At 45.3% G+C, this 22618-nt stretch overlaps 2 protein-coding genes across 15 annotated transcripts in view; both read left to right on the top strand.

Moving 5' to 3' along the window:
* The window catches only part of LOC146275296 (uncharacterized), a 52296-nt gene extending 40950 nt beyond the window's left edge, over positions 1–11346 (top strand). For 4 of the 14 annotated variants that reach the window (XM_084703259.1, XM_084703257.1, XM_084703262.1 and 1 more), the window contains 5 exons: positions 314–382; positions 6946–6990; positions 7106–7144; positions 7709–7756; positions 8278–11346. In XM_084703259.1, coding sequence (XP_084559385.1) covers positions 314–382; positions 6946–6990; positions 7106–7144; positions 7709–7756; positions 8278–10673 — 2597 coding nt within the window. In that variant the 3' untranslated portion in view covers positions 10674–11346. Of the gene's footprint in view, positions 1–313; positions 383–5508; positions 5689–5751; positions 6377–6945; positions 6991–7105; positions 7145–7708; positions 7757–8277 lie in introns of those variants that run through there. The other 10 variants (XM_084703260.1, XM_084703263.1, XM_084703261.1 and 7 more) reach the window with 8 other exon arrangements.
* A 1256-nt stretch (positions 11347–12602) lies between these two features.
* Positions 12603–21666, top strand: LOC146275298 (aspartyl/asparaginyl beta-hydroxylase-like; the record flags this gene model as incomplete). The annotated part of the gene is made up of 19 exons (XM_084703272.1): positions 12603–12645; positions 13059–13103; positions 13500–13541; positions 14068–14100; positions 14201–14236; positions 14308–14361; positions 14458–14565; positions 14981–15022; positions 15103–15209; positions 15326–15412; positions 15504–15654; positions 15976–16112; positions 17296–17394; positions 17473–17562; positions 17633–17770; positions 18246–18381; positions 18468–18559; positions 20126–20259; positions 20360–21666. Coding segments are annotated over 19 exons (1725 nt in total), but the record flags the coding sequence as incomplete, so codon positions are not given.
* Between the last annotated feature and the right edge of the window lie 952 nt (positions 21667–22618).

The raw sequence follows: 22618 nt of genomic DNA on the forward strand, positions 1-22618 counted from the left end.
AAAAAAAAAATATTATGCAAAATATTTCTGAGGATGCTAATCTTTTTCTACGGATACAGGACTATTTCTCCGGCTGCAAAACCTTTTCTGCAGATGCAAAACATTTTATACAGATACAAAACTATTTCTACGGATGCAAAACTATTTCTAAGGATGCAAAATATTATTGACCCTAATTTGACTCCATAAGGAACTCTCCAGCTGATGCCGTTTCTAACATCACCTCCACGCCATCCAGCCCTTCTCCTGCTCAAACTGCATGACAGACTGAGGGGCCGGGACCAAGCTGCTAACAAGCCCCTGTCTCTTTCAGGTAAACTGCGGGCGTACGATGCAGACGGAGATGGGGACTTTGACGTTGAGGACGCCAAAGTTCTCCTTGGCAAGTCAATCTGTACTAGAAGCTGCTTCTCTGTGGCGTCATGAAGCATGCCTGTCCTGGTTTACAGCTGGCTCAGGAGCAGTGGCCTAACGTAGCCAGCTGTGGCATAGACAACAAGCCACAGTTTTCCTAGTGCTGCTTAATAGGGTTTTCAATCATGACATTTGTTGCCTTTAATTTTGCCTAACTTTAATGAGCTTCTATCACAACCAGCTTAACCATGGTTGCTCATGGTTCTAGAGTTGGCAACCTTGACGCAGCATGCCACTTTACTCGACATCACTGACATTGCCCATAATTTCTGGTAGCACCACCCTCCACTATTAACCTTGTTAACTGATAACCCAATCAAACACCAGGGCACATTGCTGTCAGACATAAGGGGCCCCCTAAATTTCGCGCTTGTTCCATGGCGGATGGCTATTATAATGGCAGATTTGCCAGGCGCACGCCAGGAGCGGTTCACAGCCAAGGAGACCGTCGTTCTCGTCAGGGCGAGAAAGCCACCCAAATTAGCTTCGTCCTTAAGTGTCTTGCCACTATTGGTCAAACAGGTTTGATACGTCATTACTGCAATTCGCCTGAATAATTTGGGTAAATGTGTACGCTAGATGTATGCCTTTTTTCACATCTTCATGGACACCACAATTATTTCCCTCGTGTGGTAATATTTTGCCTTGTAATTATGTATGGTTTGCAGGGCTATAGAGTGCGACCAAAATTTGTGCGACCACAGCAGCCCTGCAGCCCTGGGCCTCGCGACCAGGGGGGCCTCAGGTTGCCAGATGCCGAGTGGGTCAACGGCACCGCGCATAACATTAGAAACATTCAGAGTGAAAACAAAAATAATGTGCTAAAATGTCCAGTCAAAGAAACCACGAGAGTGAGGCCAAAATCCGCGATAGGACTGAGCTCAAATAGCTTCGGCAATTTTTTTTGGGTACTAAATGGCTGTCAATTAAAAGGAGATTCAGTATTTCGGCAGACCCTCCAATCATCAAGCAGAAGCCCAGCGTCCAGGCTAGCCCACTCCTCCATTCACCCCCAGAGATGCTGAGCGTCCGTGGGCGGCAGGGCCGCGTTTGTGCAATGGGCAGTAGGGGCTGCTTTTTTTTTTTCATGCATTTACCCACCGTAGTGAAGTCCACGTTCTCTTAGCGTCACATGTCGTTGCTAGTATCAAAGCATGCAAGACAACAATGGCTTCGCATTAAGGTGATGTCAAACGATTTTGACCTGATTCCCCAAATTGACTTCAACGATTTGATTCCTGACTTTGCCTTTAAAAAAAGTAGACGAGTGGAGTCCTACACTGATTATCTAGCCTATGTTCTAATAAGTAGGCGGCCACAGCCTGATAATTAAATTATTCAATCGAGTTGTTTGTAAATATGTGTTCGCTGGGCTGTGTGTGTGCACGCTAGACAGCATATTCCAATGTATTTTGACATCGTGGCCGGCTAGGGGTGCGTGTTACAATGTATTACAATCAGTGGCGATTTCTTTAAGACTGCAAGGGAAGCTCAGCTTCCCCTGCAATTAAAAAAATAAATATTAGTCAAATATTTACTATTGTGTTAACATTTTAAATACGTTAGAACACGTTCATATTGAAGACGAGTTCTTTCAGAATCAGCTACATATATTAGCAGCTCGACTGACTGATTTCCTTCTCATACATTCCCGTAGCGTCACAGTGCATTTCCCTGTTGAAGCTCAGCCTCCATGGACTTCAATGGGGCTGCTCTGAATAGTTTTTTTCAGTGCTTCGAAACTATACGGTCATTGGATGAATGCTGAGATTATGTCCCGCCTCAGACGCTCAGCGTCTCTGGGGGTGAATGGAAGAGTGGGCTGGCCTGGACGCTGGGCTTCCGTGTGATGATTAGAGGGTCTGTCGAAAGACTGCATCTCCTTTTGATTGACAGTCATTTTGTACTACAAAAAGTCACCGAAGGTATTCAAGCTCAGTCCCATCGCAGATTTTGCAACTGTAGTTGAAGGACAAACTGCAGCAACCTATTTCGGGGGGGCCCCCAAAGGCGGGGCGGCTTCTGCCCCGGGCGCCAGATGTCCTTAACCTGGCCCTGGTGGGCGGGACATAATCACAGCATTTATCCAATGACCGTATAGTTTTGAAGCACTGTAAAAAACTGTTCAAAGCAGCCCATCGAAGCTGGGCTTCAACAGGGAAATGCACTGTGACGCTACTGGACTGTATGAGAAGGAAATCAGTCAGTCGACCTGCTACGTACATCTTTGAGATGAAAGTGTTCTTAACGCATTTCAAATGTTAACAAAATAGTGAATATTTGACAACGGCGGCGTCACTATTTCAACAGTGCAATCGTAGGGTTCGGGTTCGGTGGAAAAAAAATCAAAGGTTTGGCCGAAACCGACTCCCGTCAAAAAGCCCATTATTCAGACAAAACCAAATCCTGGATTCGGTGCATCCCTAGTCAATAGAGCATGACATACAGCACCATCTGGACTTTGAAGAGCTCATTGATGAGTTTGCATTGAGAATGAGCAAAAAAGGGCCTTTTAATATTACTGATGTGATGATGGTGATGGTGAGTCACAGTTTAAACTGACTGATGTGGGTCGGGGTGACATAGGGGCCTCATTCTGGTAATTAGCCCCAAGCCTCGAAATGTCTTAATCCGGCCCTGATCGTGGTCTAAACTAATCAGAGACAGAGATGGGGCGGGTCTTTGCCTCTGATTGGCTGTGGTCTAGATATTCCTGTAGGCCTACACTGCTTCGTGCTGCGTGATTGAAATTACGACTTGAGCACAAGAGAATCAGTTATGGCAGACCTGGGCATTGTACGGCCCGCGGGCCACAACCGGGCCACAGGCTGTCCCAATCCGGCCCGTGTGAGGTAAATAAAAAATGAAAAATGTGTAGAGCTGTATTAAATATGTAGTCCTGAAAGACTAGTGATCAGGCGATTTCCAAATGTGCGCTTGCGCAACCTCACTGACAGGACAGTTAGCCCTCGAAAATGAAAAACGAAAGTTTGATACAGAATGTTTTTAACAAGACATGGACTTTTAAGTATGTATTTACTGAGTCAAAGCTGTGTTCTTAGTTTTGGAGAACAGATTTCGATGCACTTGTTCAAGCCCACTGGATTCCTCTCACAGAACAAAATTGACTGGGGAAAAAAAATCGCTTTTTGTATAAAGTTGATCAATTGCCTCTTTAACATACTGCAAAACAACTTTTCATGGTTTGTGAAGATTAACTAGTTACAAATAAAATGAAACACTGCTGTAATGATTATTTTAGTTTTTACTGTTACTTGGAAAGTCTTTTCCTAGTTGACCAACATGTAAAATATTTGTACAAAAATGTACAGAATATCCGTATTCTTCTGATAACCAGTAGCAGCTAATCAAAATATAAACTTTGCTGCTTTTTACAATGGGGGGAAATGAGTAGTGAGTAGAAATAAGTTCAAGTTATTGTTGATGCGGCCCTCCAACACATTTCAAGTTTCTCATGTGGCACCTTGTCAAAATTAATTGTCTACCCCTGAGTTACAGAGCTGGGCCATGGAGCGAACCCATGGGAGCTGGGATTTTGATGCTTGGGAGAGTGTGGCAAGCTGGTGCAAGGGCAAGAAAGCCAAATTACAGGTGTTGGTCATCTGAAGGGCATGCGACAGCAAGGGGGGACCCGCTATAAGACTTTGAGCCATGAAATGTTAGGTCAAGCACTTTCTATTTTGAAATGTTTTATTAGGGGCCAAGCAGCGAAGCTGCGAGGCACCTATTGTAATTGTTAGTTTTTCTATTATTATTATGATTCTTCCGCCATGGGGTCCTATGGCAGGCCCTAGAAGCGCTTGGTCGAAAGTTGTGAAATTTGGCACACTCATTGGGGACAGTCCCCTGGTCCAATTCACAAAGTTTCATGTCCCATACTTGAGCACTCTAGCGCCACCAATGGGTCAAAGTTAGACTTTTAAACCGTATGACCCATTTTCAAAAATGAGGTACTATTGGATTCCCTGGATCAAGACGAGTTCAACACATCCTATGGGGTCAATTTCCGGTTAAGTAGATTTCCTGCTATTTCTGGTTTGATCAAAAACCTTTGAAAGCCTACTCCTCCTACAATTTTTGTCAAATCTTCTTCAAAATGACCAGATATGCTCTTCAGACCAAGCCTCACCAAAGTTAATGAAAATAATTTTGATGCTCACAACCGTTTGTCCAGTACAGCCAATCAAATTCATCAGGAAAGCCACCAAACAGGAAATGAAGTCATATCTCAGTAGTTCTTTGAGGCAGTGACACCAAATTTGGTACACCTACTTGGAACCTTATTCTGAGTATGTCCTCCAAAAATTGTGTCATGTGAGTAAAAGGGGGCGTGGCCGGAAGGCTAAACGTGTTTTGGCTAATAACTGTTATATTGTTTACCTTAATAAAGTAATTTCTTTGTCTGTTGATGTCTTGTGAGATATCAAGCTTGACCATCGATAATATTTCATAACAACCGAATTGACGCGGCCGCCTTTTTGGATTTAATGGAAAAGTGTAAAAACCTTTTACACGCCCCAAATGTTGTCCAATGTTTACTAAATTTGGCACAGATGATTTTCAGACCAAGCTTCACAAAGGTGTCAGATGGAGTTTCCATTTTCAAAACCGTTTGTTCGGTAGAGCCGATCAAAGGCGGCGGCGAAGCCGCAAAAACGTCGGAACACGTTTCCTCTTTTTGCTAAACCGCCCCTGGGAGCGCAAATTCATTCCCTAATTTACAGACGTTCGTCTGTGGAGGAAAAAGTCAGCTGTGCGTCGGGTGCAAATAGGAATAATACATGCGTCAGTGTACAAAGTCAATTGCGCTGGGTGCAAGGTAGGGCCCTAGATCTTGAAAGGAGAGCTGGAGGGTCTATTGGAAGGTTTGGGGTCAGGTCTGCCAGAATCTGAAAGTGGTTAAAATTCTCCTACTAAACTGAATCCTGTTATTTTTTGTTAATCTGGCTCTTTTTCAACTTACACAAGCTTCTCTCTCCTCCTACGTCCACTCTCTTCATTTCTGTCCCTCTTTCCTCCCTTTTCCCACTTTTTTTCCCATTTCACTCCTTCCCTCCTGTTCTCTCTTGTCAGGCCTGGCCAGAGAGGGCTCCTCTGGTGACAGCGCTGAGTCACTAGAGGAAGTGCTTTATATTTTAGCGGAAGAGGGTTCCGATTGGTTTTATGGCTTCTTCACGTTTCTGTTTGACGTGGTGACATCGCCAGTAGAGAAGGGAGAAGAGGAGGAAAGGGAGGAGGCGGCAGAAGTGGGCGGTACGTCTCAGGATGACCCGGGGCTTACTGGGGTCATCCTGGACCTTCAGAACTAATAGCAGAGCAGGAATTCCGAATCCGAACAAGTAGCAGAGCAGGACAAAAGACTGAACCAATAGCATGGCTCCAGAGCCTTGAGGCCACCAATGAGGATTGGAGCAGGATGTTGAGGGGGAGACTGGTCCTGTCATGGAGGATATGTGTGTAATATCATTCCTGTCTCCTGCCTCCGCTGCACCTTGCTCCTGTGATGTGTGTGTGCCCTGGTATAGAATGGAGCCTGGACCTGACTCACACAAGACTCTTGGGACACTTTGGTCAGATTCTGCAAGACTATAATAGCTTGATACATTATAGGAAATGTAGTTCCATACATCTGTGTCTGTATGTCTTGTATAACACTGTATTATAATGTACTCATTTCATTTAGCAGATGCATTGCAAACACACTTATTACTAATCTGTCAGATTGTCACATAGCGCTGTGATTAAACCTGTGATGGAATCTCACGTTTCAGCCACACAGTAGCAGGTTTCTAGTAAGTAGATGTTAGTGTATTTAAGTTGCAGGTTGCTGGCCCCCGGACCTGTGAGTTTGGAACCTCTGCTGTGTGTGATCCCATTAACAGCAACATGGCCTCTTCCCTGCTCCCTCTGTCTCTGCTGCTCTGCATCCCGCAACACTGTGGTGGGACTTGCTGGAATGATAATTGAGTGGCACTGGATAGTAGTCTGTGTTTATGAAAGTCTTACTCTGTGGATGTGCACGTCAGAAGCCTTCATTCTGAATCCTACGAATAAAGCAAGCAACCAACGGGGTAGAATTTCTACACTTTGTTCCGATAGTCCCAAACAGCGCATAATAGCAGTCCTTACATGTTAGGCTGAGCTCAGAGTGCTGTCATTGTGATGACCAACTTGACCTAGTGAACTAGACATAGAGAGGGCATCGTGGTGAATGTTTGATTAATGGCACAGAGCAGCATGTTTGTCTGTCTGGAACTGTCACTAACGTCAGGCTTCAACGGCAGAGTACAATACTGATCGCCTGGACACTTAAAGCTGACTGTTTATGTATAGACCTAGTTATTACTGTTCTTATTAATGTTGTTGTAGTTGCTTCATGTTAGCCCAGTGCTAGGCTCCTTGCTAACTAGGATGTAAGTTTGTTGTCCTTATGCTAGGCTACATGCTAACTTGTAAGTATGTTAGCCCAATAATGCCTACATGCTAACTATAGTATTTCTGTCTTATCAGATGAGAAAAAGTATCTTACCACCAAACGAGAGAAGCTGGAGAAAGGTACTGAGTGTTGACTTACCTTAGTAAAGGACGTGCTGTGTTGTTAGAAAAGCCTCTAGTCTAGTCCAATGTGTCTGTGTCTAATATCTGGGCATTTTTCTCTTAAAATGATCAGAAGACAAGATTGCTGTTAAGAAAAAAGTAAAAAATAAAGGTATAATTGGCCTTATTTTCCAGCATGAACATTCTGTCCCTTTTTTAATAAAGTCACATGTGTTAATATTTGTGTTTATTGAAGTGGTCTGGGGTTGGAGACATCATGTATGTTGGATCCAGGACTTACATGTGATGAACATGACACCCCAGACAGAGCCTGACCCTGACCATGTTCTCTGGGTGTAACATGTTCTCCAATTTCTCTGGGTGTAAGAAAAGCTGGGAGAGATTCCCAGACATACAGTGTTTGTATTGCTCTTTCAGACATGTGGGTCTGTGAGGATGTGGTGTGACGTGTTAATAGGCCCAGCCATGTAGGATGGTGGCTTAACACCCTAACAACCCTGTGTCTCAACCAGACCTCAAAACACAGCTCAGGCTGGAGGTTGCTAATTTGCTTGATACTGTGTCTGAAGGATGTGGGTATCAAACCCAGGTCCCACATAAGAAAAACATGGAGAGGTTCGCTAAGCCAAAGCCTCCTGTGTGTGAGTGGTGGTACTGACCATACTAACTTAACCCTTCACCAGAAGCTGCGTTACAACATTGTCCTTCCTCCTAGCAGATCAGGACCCTGGAGAAGTTGTTTCTAGAAAGAACAAATCCAAAGGTATTGGGATTGTTTACCTGTGTGGAAGTCTGGCGTGTTTCTGACTGACTAGCTTTACTTAGAAAGACAATGCATGTGAAAGAATGCCTGTTAATCATTTGATATGACATCATAGAATAGGACTGACCAGGCTTGTGTGTGGTTTCTAGCTATGTGAATCCCACAGGGAGAGTTCATAGAACCACCCCTGTCCTAACGAGGGCTGGTGTCCTCACTGGATCTGTTCTCATGGTCATGATGTCACATCTTGTTGTCCTCTCCTATGTGTGCCCCTGGTCCAGTTTGTGGCTCTGTTGCTGTGTGAGGTAACCAAACTGAACCTGAGTGGTCTCATGCATGGACAGAATGTAGTTATGGATGATTGTCTGTTTGGTAGCTGAATGCTGCTGTTCAGGTTAGATGCTAGCTGAAGGACAGCTCAGTTGGAAGCTGGAGTATGGTTTTGCAGAAGCATGTGGGCATGGCGGTGGTATGCTGCAGTGGCGTGCAAGTCACATGTTAAATCCAGCCTCCGCCCCCAGGGCTCACTGCACCAGAGCTACCCACCAAGCACCTGGGCAGGAAGCTGAAGGCTGCCTTGAAGGAGCAGCTCAGGATGATCCACGAGAAGATTGAAGCTAAGAAGATAGCCAACATGGCCCTGGCGGAGGTGAGGAAGGTGATGGCCAGGGAGGAGGAGAAACGGCAGCAGGCCCTGGAGGCTGAGGAGAAAAGGCTGGAGCAGAAGAGGCTGGAGGCTGCACTGAAGGCCCAGGAGGCCAAGCTTAGAGATGAGAAGGAGCAGCAGGAGAGAAGAGACAAAGATAATCTTAAAAAAGAGACACTGGAGAAGGAGAGACTAGAGAAGGAGAAGGCGGAGAAGGATGGACAAGAGAAGAAGACAGAGGAGAGACAAGAGGAGAGACTAGAGAAGGAGAAGGCAGAGAAGGAGAGACTAGCAAAAGAGAAGGCTGAGAAAGAAAGACAAGAGAAGGAGAGACTGGAGAAGGAGAGACAAACAAAAGAGCAGGCAGAAAAAGAGAGACTGGAGAAGAACGCAGAGAAGGAGAGACTAGAGAAGGAGAGACTAGCAAAAGAGAAGGCAGAGAAGGAAAGACAAGAGAAGGAAAGACAAGAGAAGGACAGACTGGAGAAGGAGAAACTAGCAGAGGTGAAGGCAGAGAAGGAGAGACAAGAGAAGAAAGCGGAGAAAGAGAGGGTAGAAAGACTGGAGACAGAGAGACTAGCAAAGGAGAAGGCAGAAAAAGAGAGACTGGAGAAGAACGCAGAGAAGGAGAGACTGGAGAAGGCGAGAGCAGAGAAGGAGAGACAAGAGAAGGAGAGACTAGCAAAAGAGAAGGCAGAGAAGGAAAGACAAGAGAAGGAAAGACAAGAGAAGGACAGACTGGAGAAGGAGAAACTAGCAGAGGTGAAGGCAGAGAAGGAGAGACAAGAGAAGAAAGCGGAGAAAGAGAGGCTAGAAAGACTGGAGACAGAGAGACTAGCAAAGGAGAAGGCAGAAAAAGAGAGACTGGAGAAGAACGCAGAGAAGGAGAGACTGGAGAAGGCGAGAGCAGAGAAGGAGAGACAAGAGAAGGAGAGACAAGAGAAGGAGAGACGAGAGGAGAGACGAGAGAAGGAGAGACTAGACAAGGAGAGACTAGCAAAAGAGAAGGCAGAGAAGGAAAGACAAGAGAAGGACAGACTGGAGAAGGAGAAACTAGCAAAGGTGAAGGCAGAGAAGGAGAGACAAGAGAAGAAAGCGGAGAAAGAGAGGCTAGAAAGACTGGAGACAGAGAGACTAGCAAAGGAGAAGGCAGAAAAAGAGAGACTGGAAAAGAACGCAGAGAAGGAGAGACTGGAGAAGGCGAGAGCAGAGAAGGAGAGACAAGAGAAGGAGAGACTAGAGGAGAGATTAGACACGGAGAGACTAGCAAAAGAGAAGGCAGAGAAGGAAAGACAAGAGAAGGAGAGACTGGAGAAGGAGAAACTAACAAAGGTGAAGGCAGAGAAGGAGAGACAAGAGAAGAAAGCAGAGAAAGAGAGGCTAGAAAGACTGGAGACAGAGAAACTAGCAAAGGAGAAGGAGAGAAAAGAGAAGGAGATACTAGCAAAGGTGAAGGCAGAGAAGGAGAGACTTAAAAATGAGAAACTAGCAAAGGTGAAGGCAGAGAATGAGAAAGTGGAGGAGGAGACACTGGCAAGAGAAAAGGCAGAGAAAGAAAGACTAGAGAAAGAGCGAGCAGCCAAGCAAAATTTGAAGAGAGAGAAGGGCATCAAGGAAGAAAAGGAACAATTGAGGAGAGACCAAGTAGAAAAAGAAAAGTTAAAGAAAGAAAAAGAGCGCTTAGAGAAAGAGAGGGAGCACCTGGAGAAAGAGTGCTTGGCCAAAGAGCAAGCAGCAAAAGAGAGAGTAGAAAATATGGAGAGAGAGCGTCTAGCCAAAGAGAAAGAGAGAGCAATTAAGGAAAAAGAGGAGTGGGAGAGAGTCATTAAGGAGAAGGCTGTGAAAGAGAGACTGGAGAAAGAACGGGCTGCTAAAGAAGGGGCAGAAAAAGAGAGAGCAGCCATAGAGAAACACAGGATGGAGAGAGAGCAGATGGTAAAGGTGCAGGCAGAACAGCAGACGAAGGAGAAAACTGGAAAGGAGGCCGCAAGAAAAGAAAAAGCAGAGGAGGAGATGGTGAAGGTGGAAAAAGTAGTGAGAGAGGAGAGGAAGATGAAGCTGGAGGAGAAGCAGAACGAAGAAGAGCGTTGGAAGAATCCTAAAGGAACACATGCTGAGAGGTCTGGGGGAGGGGGGGAGGAGGAGGAAGAGGAGAGGTCCAACAAGGATGGAGGAGATAGTGGGCCCACTAAAGATAGACGTCTAGGTGAGGGTGTGTCCGTGCGAGACCTCCTCAAACCTCAGAAAAACACCAGGGCCAATAAGAAGTGACACCTCTGGACCTGGGTGACGATGTGACAAATGGTGCTAAACTCTGAACTATTGATTGGTCTTACCAGCATTTGTCTAGCCAAGTATTAGCTAAGAGACATGTCAGTTCTGGGTTGTTTCGTAGTCATCATGTCCTGGTGTGTGTGTGGCTGGGAAGAGGACATCTGGTTCAGGAAGCTCCCTTCAGTCCCTGGTGTCTGGCAGAGCAGATGGAAGTGCATGATTCAGTCAGATAGAAAATATTATATTAAAAGCTTGTTTGTGTTAGTGATCAAAAAGAGACTTGATATCAGATAATATCTAATAATAACAAGCTAATCTGCAAGGATTCATGAACATTTAAGGGATTTTCCCTCAGAATGTGGAAACACTATTGTTTAAAGCCAGTTATCGAACTCAGATCATCTCACATGCTTTTCATGTCTTGTTGATCATTATTTATTTTTTGGTATCACCTTTTTATATGAAAATTGTTGTATTGTCAGATATGTTGCCATGTGTTTCCAGATGTTAGGAACTTTATCTGAAACACTGAAGGCTGATGCCAGACTGCAGCGTCTTCATTTTGAATCCACTAGGCAGAGCTACCACCAACTGTAAACCAGTATCACCCATGCTGCTGTTGTTTTTTTGTGACTGCATCTTAATTTCTAGTAAACATTTAGATCACCTAGCTCGCTGTCTCCTTTTTCTCCTTCCTGGTCACCGCCAAAACACTCTGTGTACTCTACTATAATCTGTATTTTTCTACACTCTAATCTGTACTCTACTGCACTCTTATCTGTACTCTACTATACAAGAATCTGTTTTCTTCTACACTCTACTTCACTATAATCTGTTCTCTACTACAGTACACTATAACCTGTACTCAATGTATGATAATCTGTACTCAACAACAGTATAACCTGTACTTTACTACTCTCTATAATCTGTCCTCTACTACACTATAACCTGTACTCTACTGCTCTTTATTATATTTCCTCCACTTCGCTATAACCTATACTCTACTACTCTCTATAATATGTACTCTACTACATTATAACCTGTACTCTACTATTCTAATATACTTTACAGTCTAGTATACTTTTTACAGTATTTCACTCTGTACGCTACTGCACTCTAACTTGTACTATACACTGTTGTTAATTTGACTAATATCCCTATTATCTTGCCCTGAGGAATGACACTGATACTTTTGTGAAACTACAGTACTTTTTGTCTTTTGTGTAAATGTCAGACAACTGACCACCCTGGATAGTGTGTGTGTGTGTGTGTGTGTGTGTGTGTGTGTGTGTGTGTGTGTGTGTGTGTGTGTGTGTGTGTGTAAACATGTCTGTGCTGTGGCTACAGGGCTAAAACAGAGGCCTGTGTCAGTGGTCCAACCTGCAGACCCCCGGCAACAGCGAGGTGAGACAGCAGATGGGTCACATACACACTAAGTTGAACAAACAAAACATCCACACGTGTGTTATGTTCTCACACACACACACACACACACACACACACACTGCCTGAAAACCTATAAACCCCTGTACTCAGAGTGGTACTGAGGAGTACATGCCAGCTAACATGCTGCTATCCTTGTCTAACCTGATTTAGCATAGCCTAGTTTGGAGCTAGCTCAAGGCAGAAGTGGTACTGAGGAGAACATGCTAGCTAACATGGTGCTAGCCTTTGCCTAACCTGACTCAGTATAGCCAAGTCTGTAAAGCTAGCTCATGAGGTAAGCTGGCAAAGCTGTTTCTGAAGTGAGACTTGTGCTTTAGTGGTGCTCTGTCGTCCTCAGAAGAGACAGAAACAAGCCATGGGGAGGAGCCCAAAGCAGGGACCAATAAAGTGGCTGTCCAGGGTGAGTAGAACTCTAGGAGACCTGTCTAGAACATTTCCTTCTAATCACATGGTTATGGTTCCTGGCTGGGTTTTAATACCTTTTCAGATGATGTCCCTGGTCTCACAGCGGAGGATGATGATGGTGAGTCTCCTTGTCTTTCTTTTTGTCCATTTGGGTGTCCTCTAACACTTGGGAATGTCATTGCTTACAACAGTGGATGGATCTCAGATGTTGAAGTTGGAGTCTGAAATCCAAGGTTTGTTTATTTCAGCTGCATAATGTTGTCCACACAATGGAGGTAGACCTCAGCTTGTAGTCTCTATTTTCCTGTGGGCCTGTCTCTGTCTTACTCTTGTCTATATCTCTGTCTGTTACTGTCTATCTGGATGTCTGTCTATTCATGTCAGTCTGTCTCTTCATGTCTGTCTCATCATGTCTATCTCATCATGTGTCTCTGTCTGTTTGTCTCATCTTGTCTGTCTCTCTCATTTTTCTCTCCATCTGTATCGTCATGTCTGTCTTTCTCTCTGTCTCATTTTGTCATGTCATTCCAGCTGCTGTGCCACTGCCTCCACCATCTGAGGAAGACTTTGTCCCAGGTCTGTATTCACTGTACGGATTAATTAATGGTTAGGTGGATGGATGGTTGAATAGATGGGTGGATGGTTGGGTGGGTGGGTGGGTGGGTGAATGGATGGATGAATGGATGATTGTTAAATGGATGGATAGTTAGGTGGATGGATGGTTGAATAGATTGATGGATGGTTAAATGGATGGTTAGATGGATGGTTAGTTAGATAGGTGGATGAGGGGTTAGTTAGTTAGATGGATGGAGGGTTTGGTGGGTGGTTAGATAGATGGGTGGTTAGGTGAATGGATTGGTGGATGGATTGGTGGTTGGGTGGATTGTTAGATGGATGATTAAGTGGAAAGATGGATGGTTGGATGAAATGATGATTAGATGGATAGATGTGACCTCACCTCTGTCTCCTCAGATGACAGCAGTAAACATTCTGTTCTAGATGAACATCCCTACGGTCAGTACTTAATGTCACACACACACTATAGTCTGTACATACAAACACACACACCAATACAGTCAGTACCACCATATGAATGGATGGTTAAGGGGATAGATGGATGGATTGATGGGTAGTTAAATGGATCGATGCATGATTAGATGGAGGGTTTGGTGGATGGATGGATTGATGGTGTGGCATGCCCAAGGTAGGACAACAGATTCCAAGAGGCACGTTTTCAAAACAGAACCAAAATTAATTTTATTTGCACAAAAAAAAACACAATGGTAAAGCTACCAAAACCCCAAACTAAAAAACAAACAAAAGAGGCTTCCCAGTCCGGCTTGAGTTGGGGAAGAGTGATCCCTTGGTCTCTTCCTCCCTCACTGGGGGTGTCATAATGGATGGATTGATGGATTGTTGCTTGGTTGGTCATTATCAACACACACCACTTCAGTCAGGAACACATCACTGCTTTGTTCAGTCCATTTCCTGAAGGTCTGTGGTTCATCTCTATTGAAAGTCTGTCTCCTTCCTTCTGTAGAAGACAAACTGAACACTATTGACACCAAAGGAGGTGAGAGTCTGTTACAGTGTAATATCTTTGTCTTCAGAACTCTAAATCTTACTCCCCCAATAATCTCAGGCTTCAGTAACTGTCAGCTTGTGTGTTTCAGAGCTGGTGGAGGAGTCCCAGCCACAGGAGACACTAGGTGAGTGTGGTGTAGTGTAGAAGTGTTTCTCCTCCTGAACATCAGTGTCAAACATGTCTCTCTGTTTCTAGAGGAGTCCGGGCCATATGACGAACAGTCAGGATCACAGTATATTCATAAACCAGGTGACTCCCTCACACACTCATATGAACTGATTATGTTGCTGGTCAGAGGTATCTCCATGCCAATGTTTCTATCTCTATCATCAAACTATGAACCAGCATCAGAACCAGAACCACACATAGAGCCATCTTCTGAACCCCAGCCCCAGGGAGAACAGGAGCCAGCAGCAGAACCCCAGGCTGAACCTGCAGCCTCAGAATCAACAGGTGAGCCACATCTTACAGTGCTACTTCTATATCCCCTGACCTCTGTAGCCTGTGTGGCAGTATGGAGACAGCACTCAGTCCACGTGCTGTTGACAGCTATGCTGAAGTGTTGCCTGTGGGTGTGTATGTACAGCTGTCACACACAAACACTGTAGCTGTGCATGTCCTGGCTCCTTCAGGACCTCTGTCTTTCCTACAGCTTCCTTGTTCAAGGACACCACAGGGTCACCAACTCCCACTGCCTCTCTCAGGCTACATGGATTAGTAGAACTTGTTATTGTTGACCTTTCCACAGCTGGAGTGCAGCTTAGTCAGAACCCCCAGTGTTCCCTCTGGTGTTCGACAGTGTGAAGCACAGGTAGAGTAGTCTGCTCCACGCGGTTCTCACTCTGCTGTCTCCTCTGTTATCTCACAGGAAGTGTTTCTGAGCAGCCAGAGGAAAAGCTGATAGACAAAGGTTCGAGTCCATCAGATACTTCAAGGCATTCACTAGGTGTTGACTGGGTCTTGATTTAGCTCACCGTGTGCACCTAACAGAGTGCGTCCTCCTCCCATCAGTTAAGAAGAAGAAGCCCAAACTGCTGAACAAGTTTGATAAAACCATCAAGGCAGAGATCGAGGCAGCAGACAAGCTACGGAAAAAGGTATTCTTGTCTGGGGGTATAACTGTATGTAAATGTTACCTACTACAGAAATACACTGTTCCTGTGTTGGTACCGTAGATATTGGACCATCAGTGATTGTTTGTGTGTTGCTCCAGGGTATTGCAGAGGAGGCTGTCAGGGCGTTTGAGGCCCTAGTCCAACAGTACCCTCACAGCCCCAGGTGTCGCTATGGGAAAGCTCAGGTACACACCTGTCTGAGTCCAAGCCTCGGCCACACACCGAGGGATGTACTAGGGTCACGGTAGTGTATGTATGTGTGTGTCTGTGTCCCAGGCCGAGGATGATATGGCTGAGAAGCAGCGCAGTAATGAGATGCTCCAGAAGGCCATCAACACATACCGGGAGGCGTCAGAACTGCCCAGCGCCACACCAGACCTCGTCAGAGCCTCGCTCAAGAGGCGTGCTGAGAGACAGCAGTTCCTAGGTAACAGGCTGGATTAAGGCCATCCCCTGTCCTGGGTCATAGATGGGTCATATCTCTTCCAATCCTTGTTTATATACTCATGTCATAGCCTCTCCTATCCTACTACATACCGTATAAAGGTCAAATGCCACCCTATCCAAGGTCATTCTGTGTAAAGGTCATCCACTGTCTTAGGTCATGTGAAGGTCATACCCCTTCCTAGGTCATATGAAGGTCATCCCTGGTCTTTGGGCATATAAAGGGCATCCCTTGTCCTTAGTCATGTGAAGGTCATGCCCTGTTCCAGGTCATATGAAGGTGAAGGGTGTTTCCCATCCACAGGTCGTATGCGAGGAGCTCTGGCCACCCTGGAGAAGCTGGTGCAGATCTTTCCTGAGGATTTGAGCCTGAAGAATGACCTGGGGGTGTCTCACCTGCTGCTGGGGGACAACCACAGTGCCCGGAGGGTCTATGAGGAGGTCTGTGTTCAGATGTCACCCTGCCTGGAGGACCTCTGGAGCACACTGCTGTTCTAGCTTAGTTACTTACATTAGAAATACAGGATCAAGTATTAACATACTTCACATACCGTATTTCTTCGATTAAACGCCACCCTCAAATAAACGCGGCCCTCAAATAAACGCTGCAACAAAAATGAACATTGTGTAATAAACACCTGGTCTATGAGGAGGTCTGTGTTCAGATGTCCCTGTGCTGCCCCAGCAGCCCTCAGATCAGGACCCTGCCTGGAGGACCTCTGGTACTGGCACACTGCTGTTCTAGCTTAGTTACTTACATTAGAAATACAGGATCAAGTATTAACATACTTCACATACCGTATTTCTTTGATTTAATGCCATCCTCAAATAAAAGTGGCCCTCGAATAAACGCTGCACCAAAAATGTACATTGTGTAATAAACACCTGGTCAAAACCTGGTCAAGGTAGGCTACCTCCTGCATCCTAGCATTTAATCGAAGAAATACGGTACTTTAAATACAGTATGAACATTAGAGGTCGACTGATTTATCGGCTGGACGATACTAAATAATCAGCTATTCGGCCACATGAACACCTATAATTTTCTTCAGGTTTGTCATAAGGGGACAAAGGCATAGTAAAAGGACTTAATCAATCTCATGCAGTTTGTTGTCGCAAGTGAATCAGGGAGCAGAGCCTGCTTGACTGAACTTTGTCTGCAACCTTTGAGAGTACACTAGGTGATTAGTGCCTTGTGCTCGTTGTTCATTCAGGGAGGGACTTTGACTGAACCTGAAAATGCTGTACCAATTAATGACATGGCCTCTACATCGCAGATGTTTATATACAGTGTATATATACAATAAATATACATATATATATATCAGCCAATTCATAAGTTGAATAAGTTAAGCAGATTTTCCTCTCACCTAAGAATCTGTATCAGTCCACTGTAGAAATCCACTATCAGTTGACCACAGATAGATTCAGTATAAAGCTGTACGCATAGGTCCTGATGTGGAGGATGTGTGATCCTGAAGGAAAGGATGCATGCTAGGTTCCGATGTGGAGGATGAGTGTTCCTTAAGGGGAGGATGCATGCTAGGTCCTGATGTGGAGGATGAGTGCTAGATTCTGATGCTGTAGAATGTTTGATGGTTGTGTTCTTGCCCTCTCCTGGTAGGTGTTGGCTGTTGCCCCTGACAATGGGTTTGCCAAGGTTCACTACGGCTTCATCCTCAAGTCAGAGAACAAGATAGCAGAGAGCATCCCATACCTGAGGGTGAGACACATACACACACTCACACACACACACACACACACACACTTATACTCCTAACCCATGCTCTGTGCTGTCCAGGAGGGACTGGAGTCGGGTGACCCAGGAACAGACGATGGAAGGTTCTACTTCCATCTAGGAGATGCCCTGCAGAGAGTAGGAGACAACAGCGTGAGTTGCACACACAGACACACACACACACACACTCCCTCTCTTTGTAACTGTGTTGTCCGTCCTCCAGGCCTACGAGTGGTATGAGCGGGGCCATCAGAGGGGTCACTTTGCGTCGGTGTGGCAGAGGTCCCTGTACAACGTGAAGGGCCTGAGGGCACAGCCCTGGTGGACACCTCAGGAGACCGGCTACACTGACCTGGTCAAGGTAGGCTACCTCCTGCATCCTTGTCTGGACCCATGTCTGGGACTGGACACTGTGGGCCTCATGTATTAATGCTTTGCGCCACTTTAAGCTTATTTGTTTTGCAATGTGCGAGATAAAAGCGCAGACTGCCTGTCTGCCTGAACTGAAAATGGTAAATTGCGCTTTTCCGTGTCATGCATATGCATTCACAGGCGGATCAAGGGGAAAGTGGGAGTTTTCCACAAAGAGATGGGAGGTGATGCGTAAAGTGTGCCTAATTATGTATTCCACATACAAAAAACGCCTGTGAAAGTGCGGCTTTATTTTGCGGTGAAAATCCTGCGCTTCTTAAAAGCAGGTGTAAACCAGGACGCTTTCTGCAGATTGGCTATGGCGCTGATAACGCTATGCTTGCAAATGTACATACATGAGGGCCTGTGTGTGTATGGCAACAGAAAGAGTGTGTCTGTCTAACATGGTTAGCCCCCTCCCGCAGGCCCTAGAGAAGAACTGGCGTGTGATCAGGGACGAGGCTCTGTCTGTGATGGACACATCCACAGGCCTGTTCCTTCCTGAAGAGGAGAACCTCAGAGAGAAGGGGGAGTGGGGCCAGTTTACACTCTGGCAGCAAGGTACACACATGCATGCGTACGTACGTATGCAGACACAGCCCCTCCTCAGTGTGTAGGTGTATCTTCAACCCTGTTCTCCTGAGCAGGGAGGAAGGCAGGGGAGGCGTGTCGCAGCGTTCCCAGGACCTGCTCTCTACTGGAGCGCTACTCTGAGGCCACAGGCTGCAAAAGAGGACAGGTACGGATACACACACGCGCACAGATGTACACACACATGCAGACGCATGTATACACACACACAGGTACATACAAACACTCAGGTACTCATACACACACATTCACAGATCTTAGCGAGCAGGTTAGGTTCACAGAGTAAGTTACCATGGACACTGACCAAAGGTTTTTGTTACCTCTCTTCCTGGAACGGAAAACCCGGAGTATGCCTCTTTTCAGGGCTAACCAACTCAAAGTTTTCACTAAACCCGCTACCTTGAATACCTCCCTGATCTTTGTCTCTCCTGATCTCTCTTCTCTCCTGATCTGTGTTCCTCTGTCCCTGATCTCTATTTCTCTCTCCCTCTCCTGAGCTATTTTACTCCGTCGTGATCTCTCTAGGGCTGTCCCCACTCAGTCGACGAGTCGATTTTCTGGTCGATATGCTCTTGGTCGACCAATTTTAATTTTTTAATCGATTTTTTAATCGAGCTGCCGTATGGCAGTGTGAGATCTGATTCCCGCTTGTGTCACCATTGCTGAATTAAAGAAATTGTAGATTATATTATTTGAGACAATTAAGTAACTCAAAAAATCTATATTTAAAAGAAAAGGTGTTATTTTCCCTTTCAATAATCTGTGCAGTGTTTTGTTTGTTTTTTTCACACGTCACAAGCACAATTGGCTGCCGAACTACAAACTCTGCCATAGGCTACTTTGTCGGTGTTATTAGGCAAAATGGTAAAGAAATCTTTGGAATGGCAGCATTTCATTTACAGTACATTTACAAAGTACCGGGTGAAAATTGTTGAATGCAAACTCTGCCAACAACGGTTTATTTTTCATAGTTCGACGTTGAATATGATGTAGCCTACCACCTGAAAACCATAAGTTGGCCTATTTAGCTCATGCTAACACGCACTGGGTTGAAAAATGAATATGCCTATTATAAGAATCACATCCAAATCAAATAATATTATCTTCTCCTGCCAAGACAACACAATCTTTCTCTGTTGCACCGTTTCCCACTCGGCTTCTGTGTAAGTTTGCATGCTGCACTTTTTCAGGCAGTAAATAGCGCGCTGATTTGCATGTTAAACAAACAATATTTTTAATTTGTAGTACATTTTAAAATATTATAAATAATAACCAATCAGGCATTTTGTATTATATCGGCATTCGGTAACAACAGGACTGGTGACATGAGGCTTATTATTAGTAATAGCTTATTTTATAGTGGCTGAATCTGGAATGTCCAGCAGCTACATTGAGTCAGATCAGTCAAATGTTTGTACATTTATGTTGGTCTAGTTGTCAATCTCCCATCTTACGCATGTACTTCTTTCATATTATCTCTTAAAACAGTGAGGTAAAACATCACACAAAATGGTTTGATGAAAAACATTGTGACATTTATAGAACAAAAAAAAAAGTTTCAAATTTTGATTAGTCAATTTTCAGAAGTGCTTAGTCGAGTCTTGGTCGACCAAAGAAAATCTTAGTTGGGGACAGACCTAGATCTCTTTAACTTTCCTGATCTCTCTCCCTCTCTCCTCCTCTGCCTGATCTCTCTTCCTTTGTCATCCTCCAGATCAAGTTCTCTGTAATGCAACCAGGTACCCATGTGTGGCCTCATACTGGTCCTACTAACTGTCGTCTGCGGATGCACCTGGGGTTAGTCATCCCAAAGCAGGGCTGCAAGATCCGCTGCACCAACGACACCAGGTACACATATACACAGATACACACACACTACCATACACACACACACACACAAACACGCACACACATGCTGTAGTATGAAGTTATATGTCTGTCTCCTCAGGGTTTGGGAGGAGGGGAAGGTGCTCATCTTTGACGACTCGTTTGAACACGAAGTGTGGCAGGACTCGGACAGCTACAGACTGATCTTCATCATAGACGTGTGGCACCCGGAGCTGAGCCAGCACCAGCGGCAGGTGCTCTCTCCCATCTAATTACCCGGAAGAGCTCCAGACCTCCACACTGCTACACAAGCAGGCTTCAGGGCCTGTCTGGGCAGGGTGGGACAGGGGCATCTGGTCACTGTTAGGATGTCTCACAGTAGAGACTGGGAAATCTGAGGCCTGGAGAGGAGCCCAGAGCCTGTGTGTGTGTGTGTGTGTGTGTGTGTGGGGGGGGGTGTGTAGGGGTGTGTAGGGGTGTTTGTGTAGAGCTGTGTAGGTGTGTGTGGTAGTGTGGGTGTGTGTGGTGGTGTATGCATGTGAACCTGCTTCCTGAGACGCCATGTTGTCATCCCCTGCTGGACTCACTGTGCTGCCTAGGGGCCATGCTGGAGAACCTACCTCTTGGGGGATCACTCACTGACTGACTGGTTCCTGACTGACTGCTTACTGACTGACTGGTTAGTGGCTGACTGGTTCCTGACTGACTGGGGAGTGGCTGACTGGTTAGTGGTTGACTGGTTGCTAACTGACTGGTTGCTGACTGACTGGTTGCTGACTGACTGGTTTCTGAGGTATCAGTAGATAATGTCAGCCTGGTTATACCCAGCGAAAATAGGGCTTGTTTCTTCCTGAAGCACTGAGTCCAACCTAGGGTACATCGTCGGAGCTAGCAGGCACCTGCAGAACTGTACAGCCCATCGATTCACACCCATTCAACCCATAACCCCTGGATCCTGACCAAGTGGCTGTTAAACACAGCAGCAGGTTTAGGTTGGCCTGTCTAGTTTAGAAGCACCTGTTTAGACTCTCAGTATGTCCTCTATACATTATGAACCTTCTATCCATTATGCCAATTCTCTTTTAACCATTACCATTAATGTGTTTACTGTAAGCTTACGTTGCGTATATAATGCCAAAATAGACACACAATGTATTTGTATGTTGAAGACAAAGTAGATTATTCAATGTGCCTTTGGAGATGGACCAGAAAGTAGTGCTATCCCTGTCGTGTCCAGATCTACTGCCTCACATCTTCGTCTATGTGCAGAAATCCAACCTGTCTCTGAACTCACTGTCCTGTGGGAACTGCTCGGCCTGTCACCATCCACTGGGTCTGATGTTTGTGTACATTTGTAATTAACACTGAATAATTGCACATCAACTGTACAGCTTTTTCACTTAAATAAAACATTACCTATGTCCAAAACTGTCATTCCGTAAACACAATGCACACACACTCACACATGTTTTTCCATCCTAATGGGGCCCCACAATTCCCTCCCATTCAAAATGGGGTTATCTGTAACAACTAAAAGCTAACCTTGACCCGTAATATAATTCCAACACTGCCACTCTCTTTTCAACCCCCCTACCAAACCCTAAAAAAGGTCTGTGGTTATGAAGCCAAGGAAAAAGAGTTGTTAAACAAGAGAACACACACACAATAAACAGCACACCACACAGCTTGACATGCTTTTCTATACATTCTTTTAAAGTGGAATCAAATCCATTGCTGTGGGATGGAGGTCATTGGTCTGTGGAGTAGCCCTGATGGAGAATATACAATCTTCAAATAAATTACGTTCAAAAAAACAGCAACCCAGCCTACAGGAGGGGCTGTAGAATTTGGCATTCTGCTGCAGGGCTCTGGAACATTACAACGTAAGAACTCTGTTTTCCTAGTGACAGTAATAATTATATTCATCATACAGTAGTAGTAAGACAGACATGTTTCATCATTCTACGTTATCGGCATCATGTACATCTGAACAGCTGGTATCTGATGGCTGAGGAGGGGGTTGAGTGAAAAGAAGTGTGTGTGTGTGAGACGGGGTGAGGTGTGTGTGTGTGACAGGAAGAGGAGTGTGTGAGACAGGGAGAGGGGTGAGGAGCGTGTGTGTGACAGGAAAAGGAGTGTGTGAGACTGTGGATAAGAGTGTCTGCTAAATGACTAAATGTGAGACAGGGAGAGGAGTGAGTGTGTGAGAGATGGAAAGGGGTGAGCAGTGTATGAGAGAGGGGGGTGAGGAGTGTGTGATTGAGAGAAAGAAAGATAGGAGTGTGTGTGTGAGAGGGGGGGGGTGAGGAGTGTGTGATATTGTATGTGTGTGTGGGTGAGAGAGAGGTGTGAAGAGGAGATACATCAGCTCATGAACACT

This window comes from Hypomesus nipponensis, chromosome 8, assembly GCF_054491055.1.
Source record: "Hypomesus nipponensis isolate SF chromosome 8, ASM5449105v1, whole genome shotgun sequence".
NCBI classification, from domain to species: Eukaryota; Metazoa; Chordata; class Actinopteri; order Osmeriformes; family Osmeridae; genus Hypomesus; species Hypomesus nipponensis.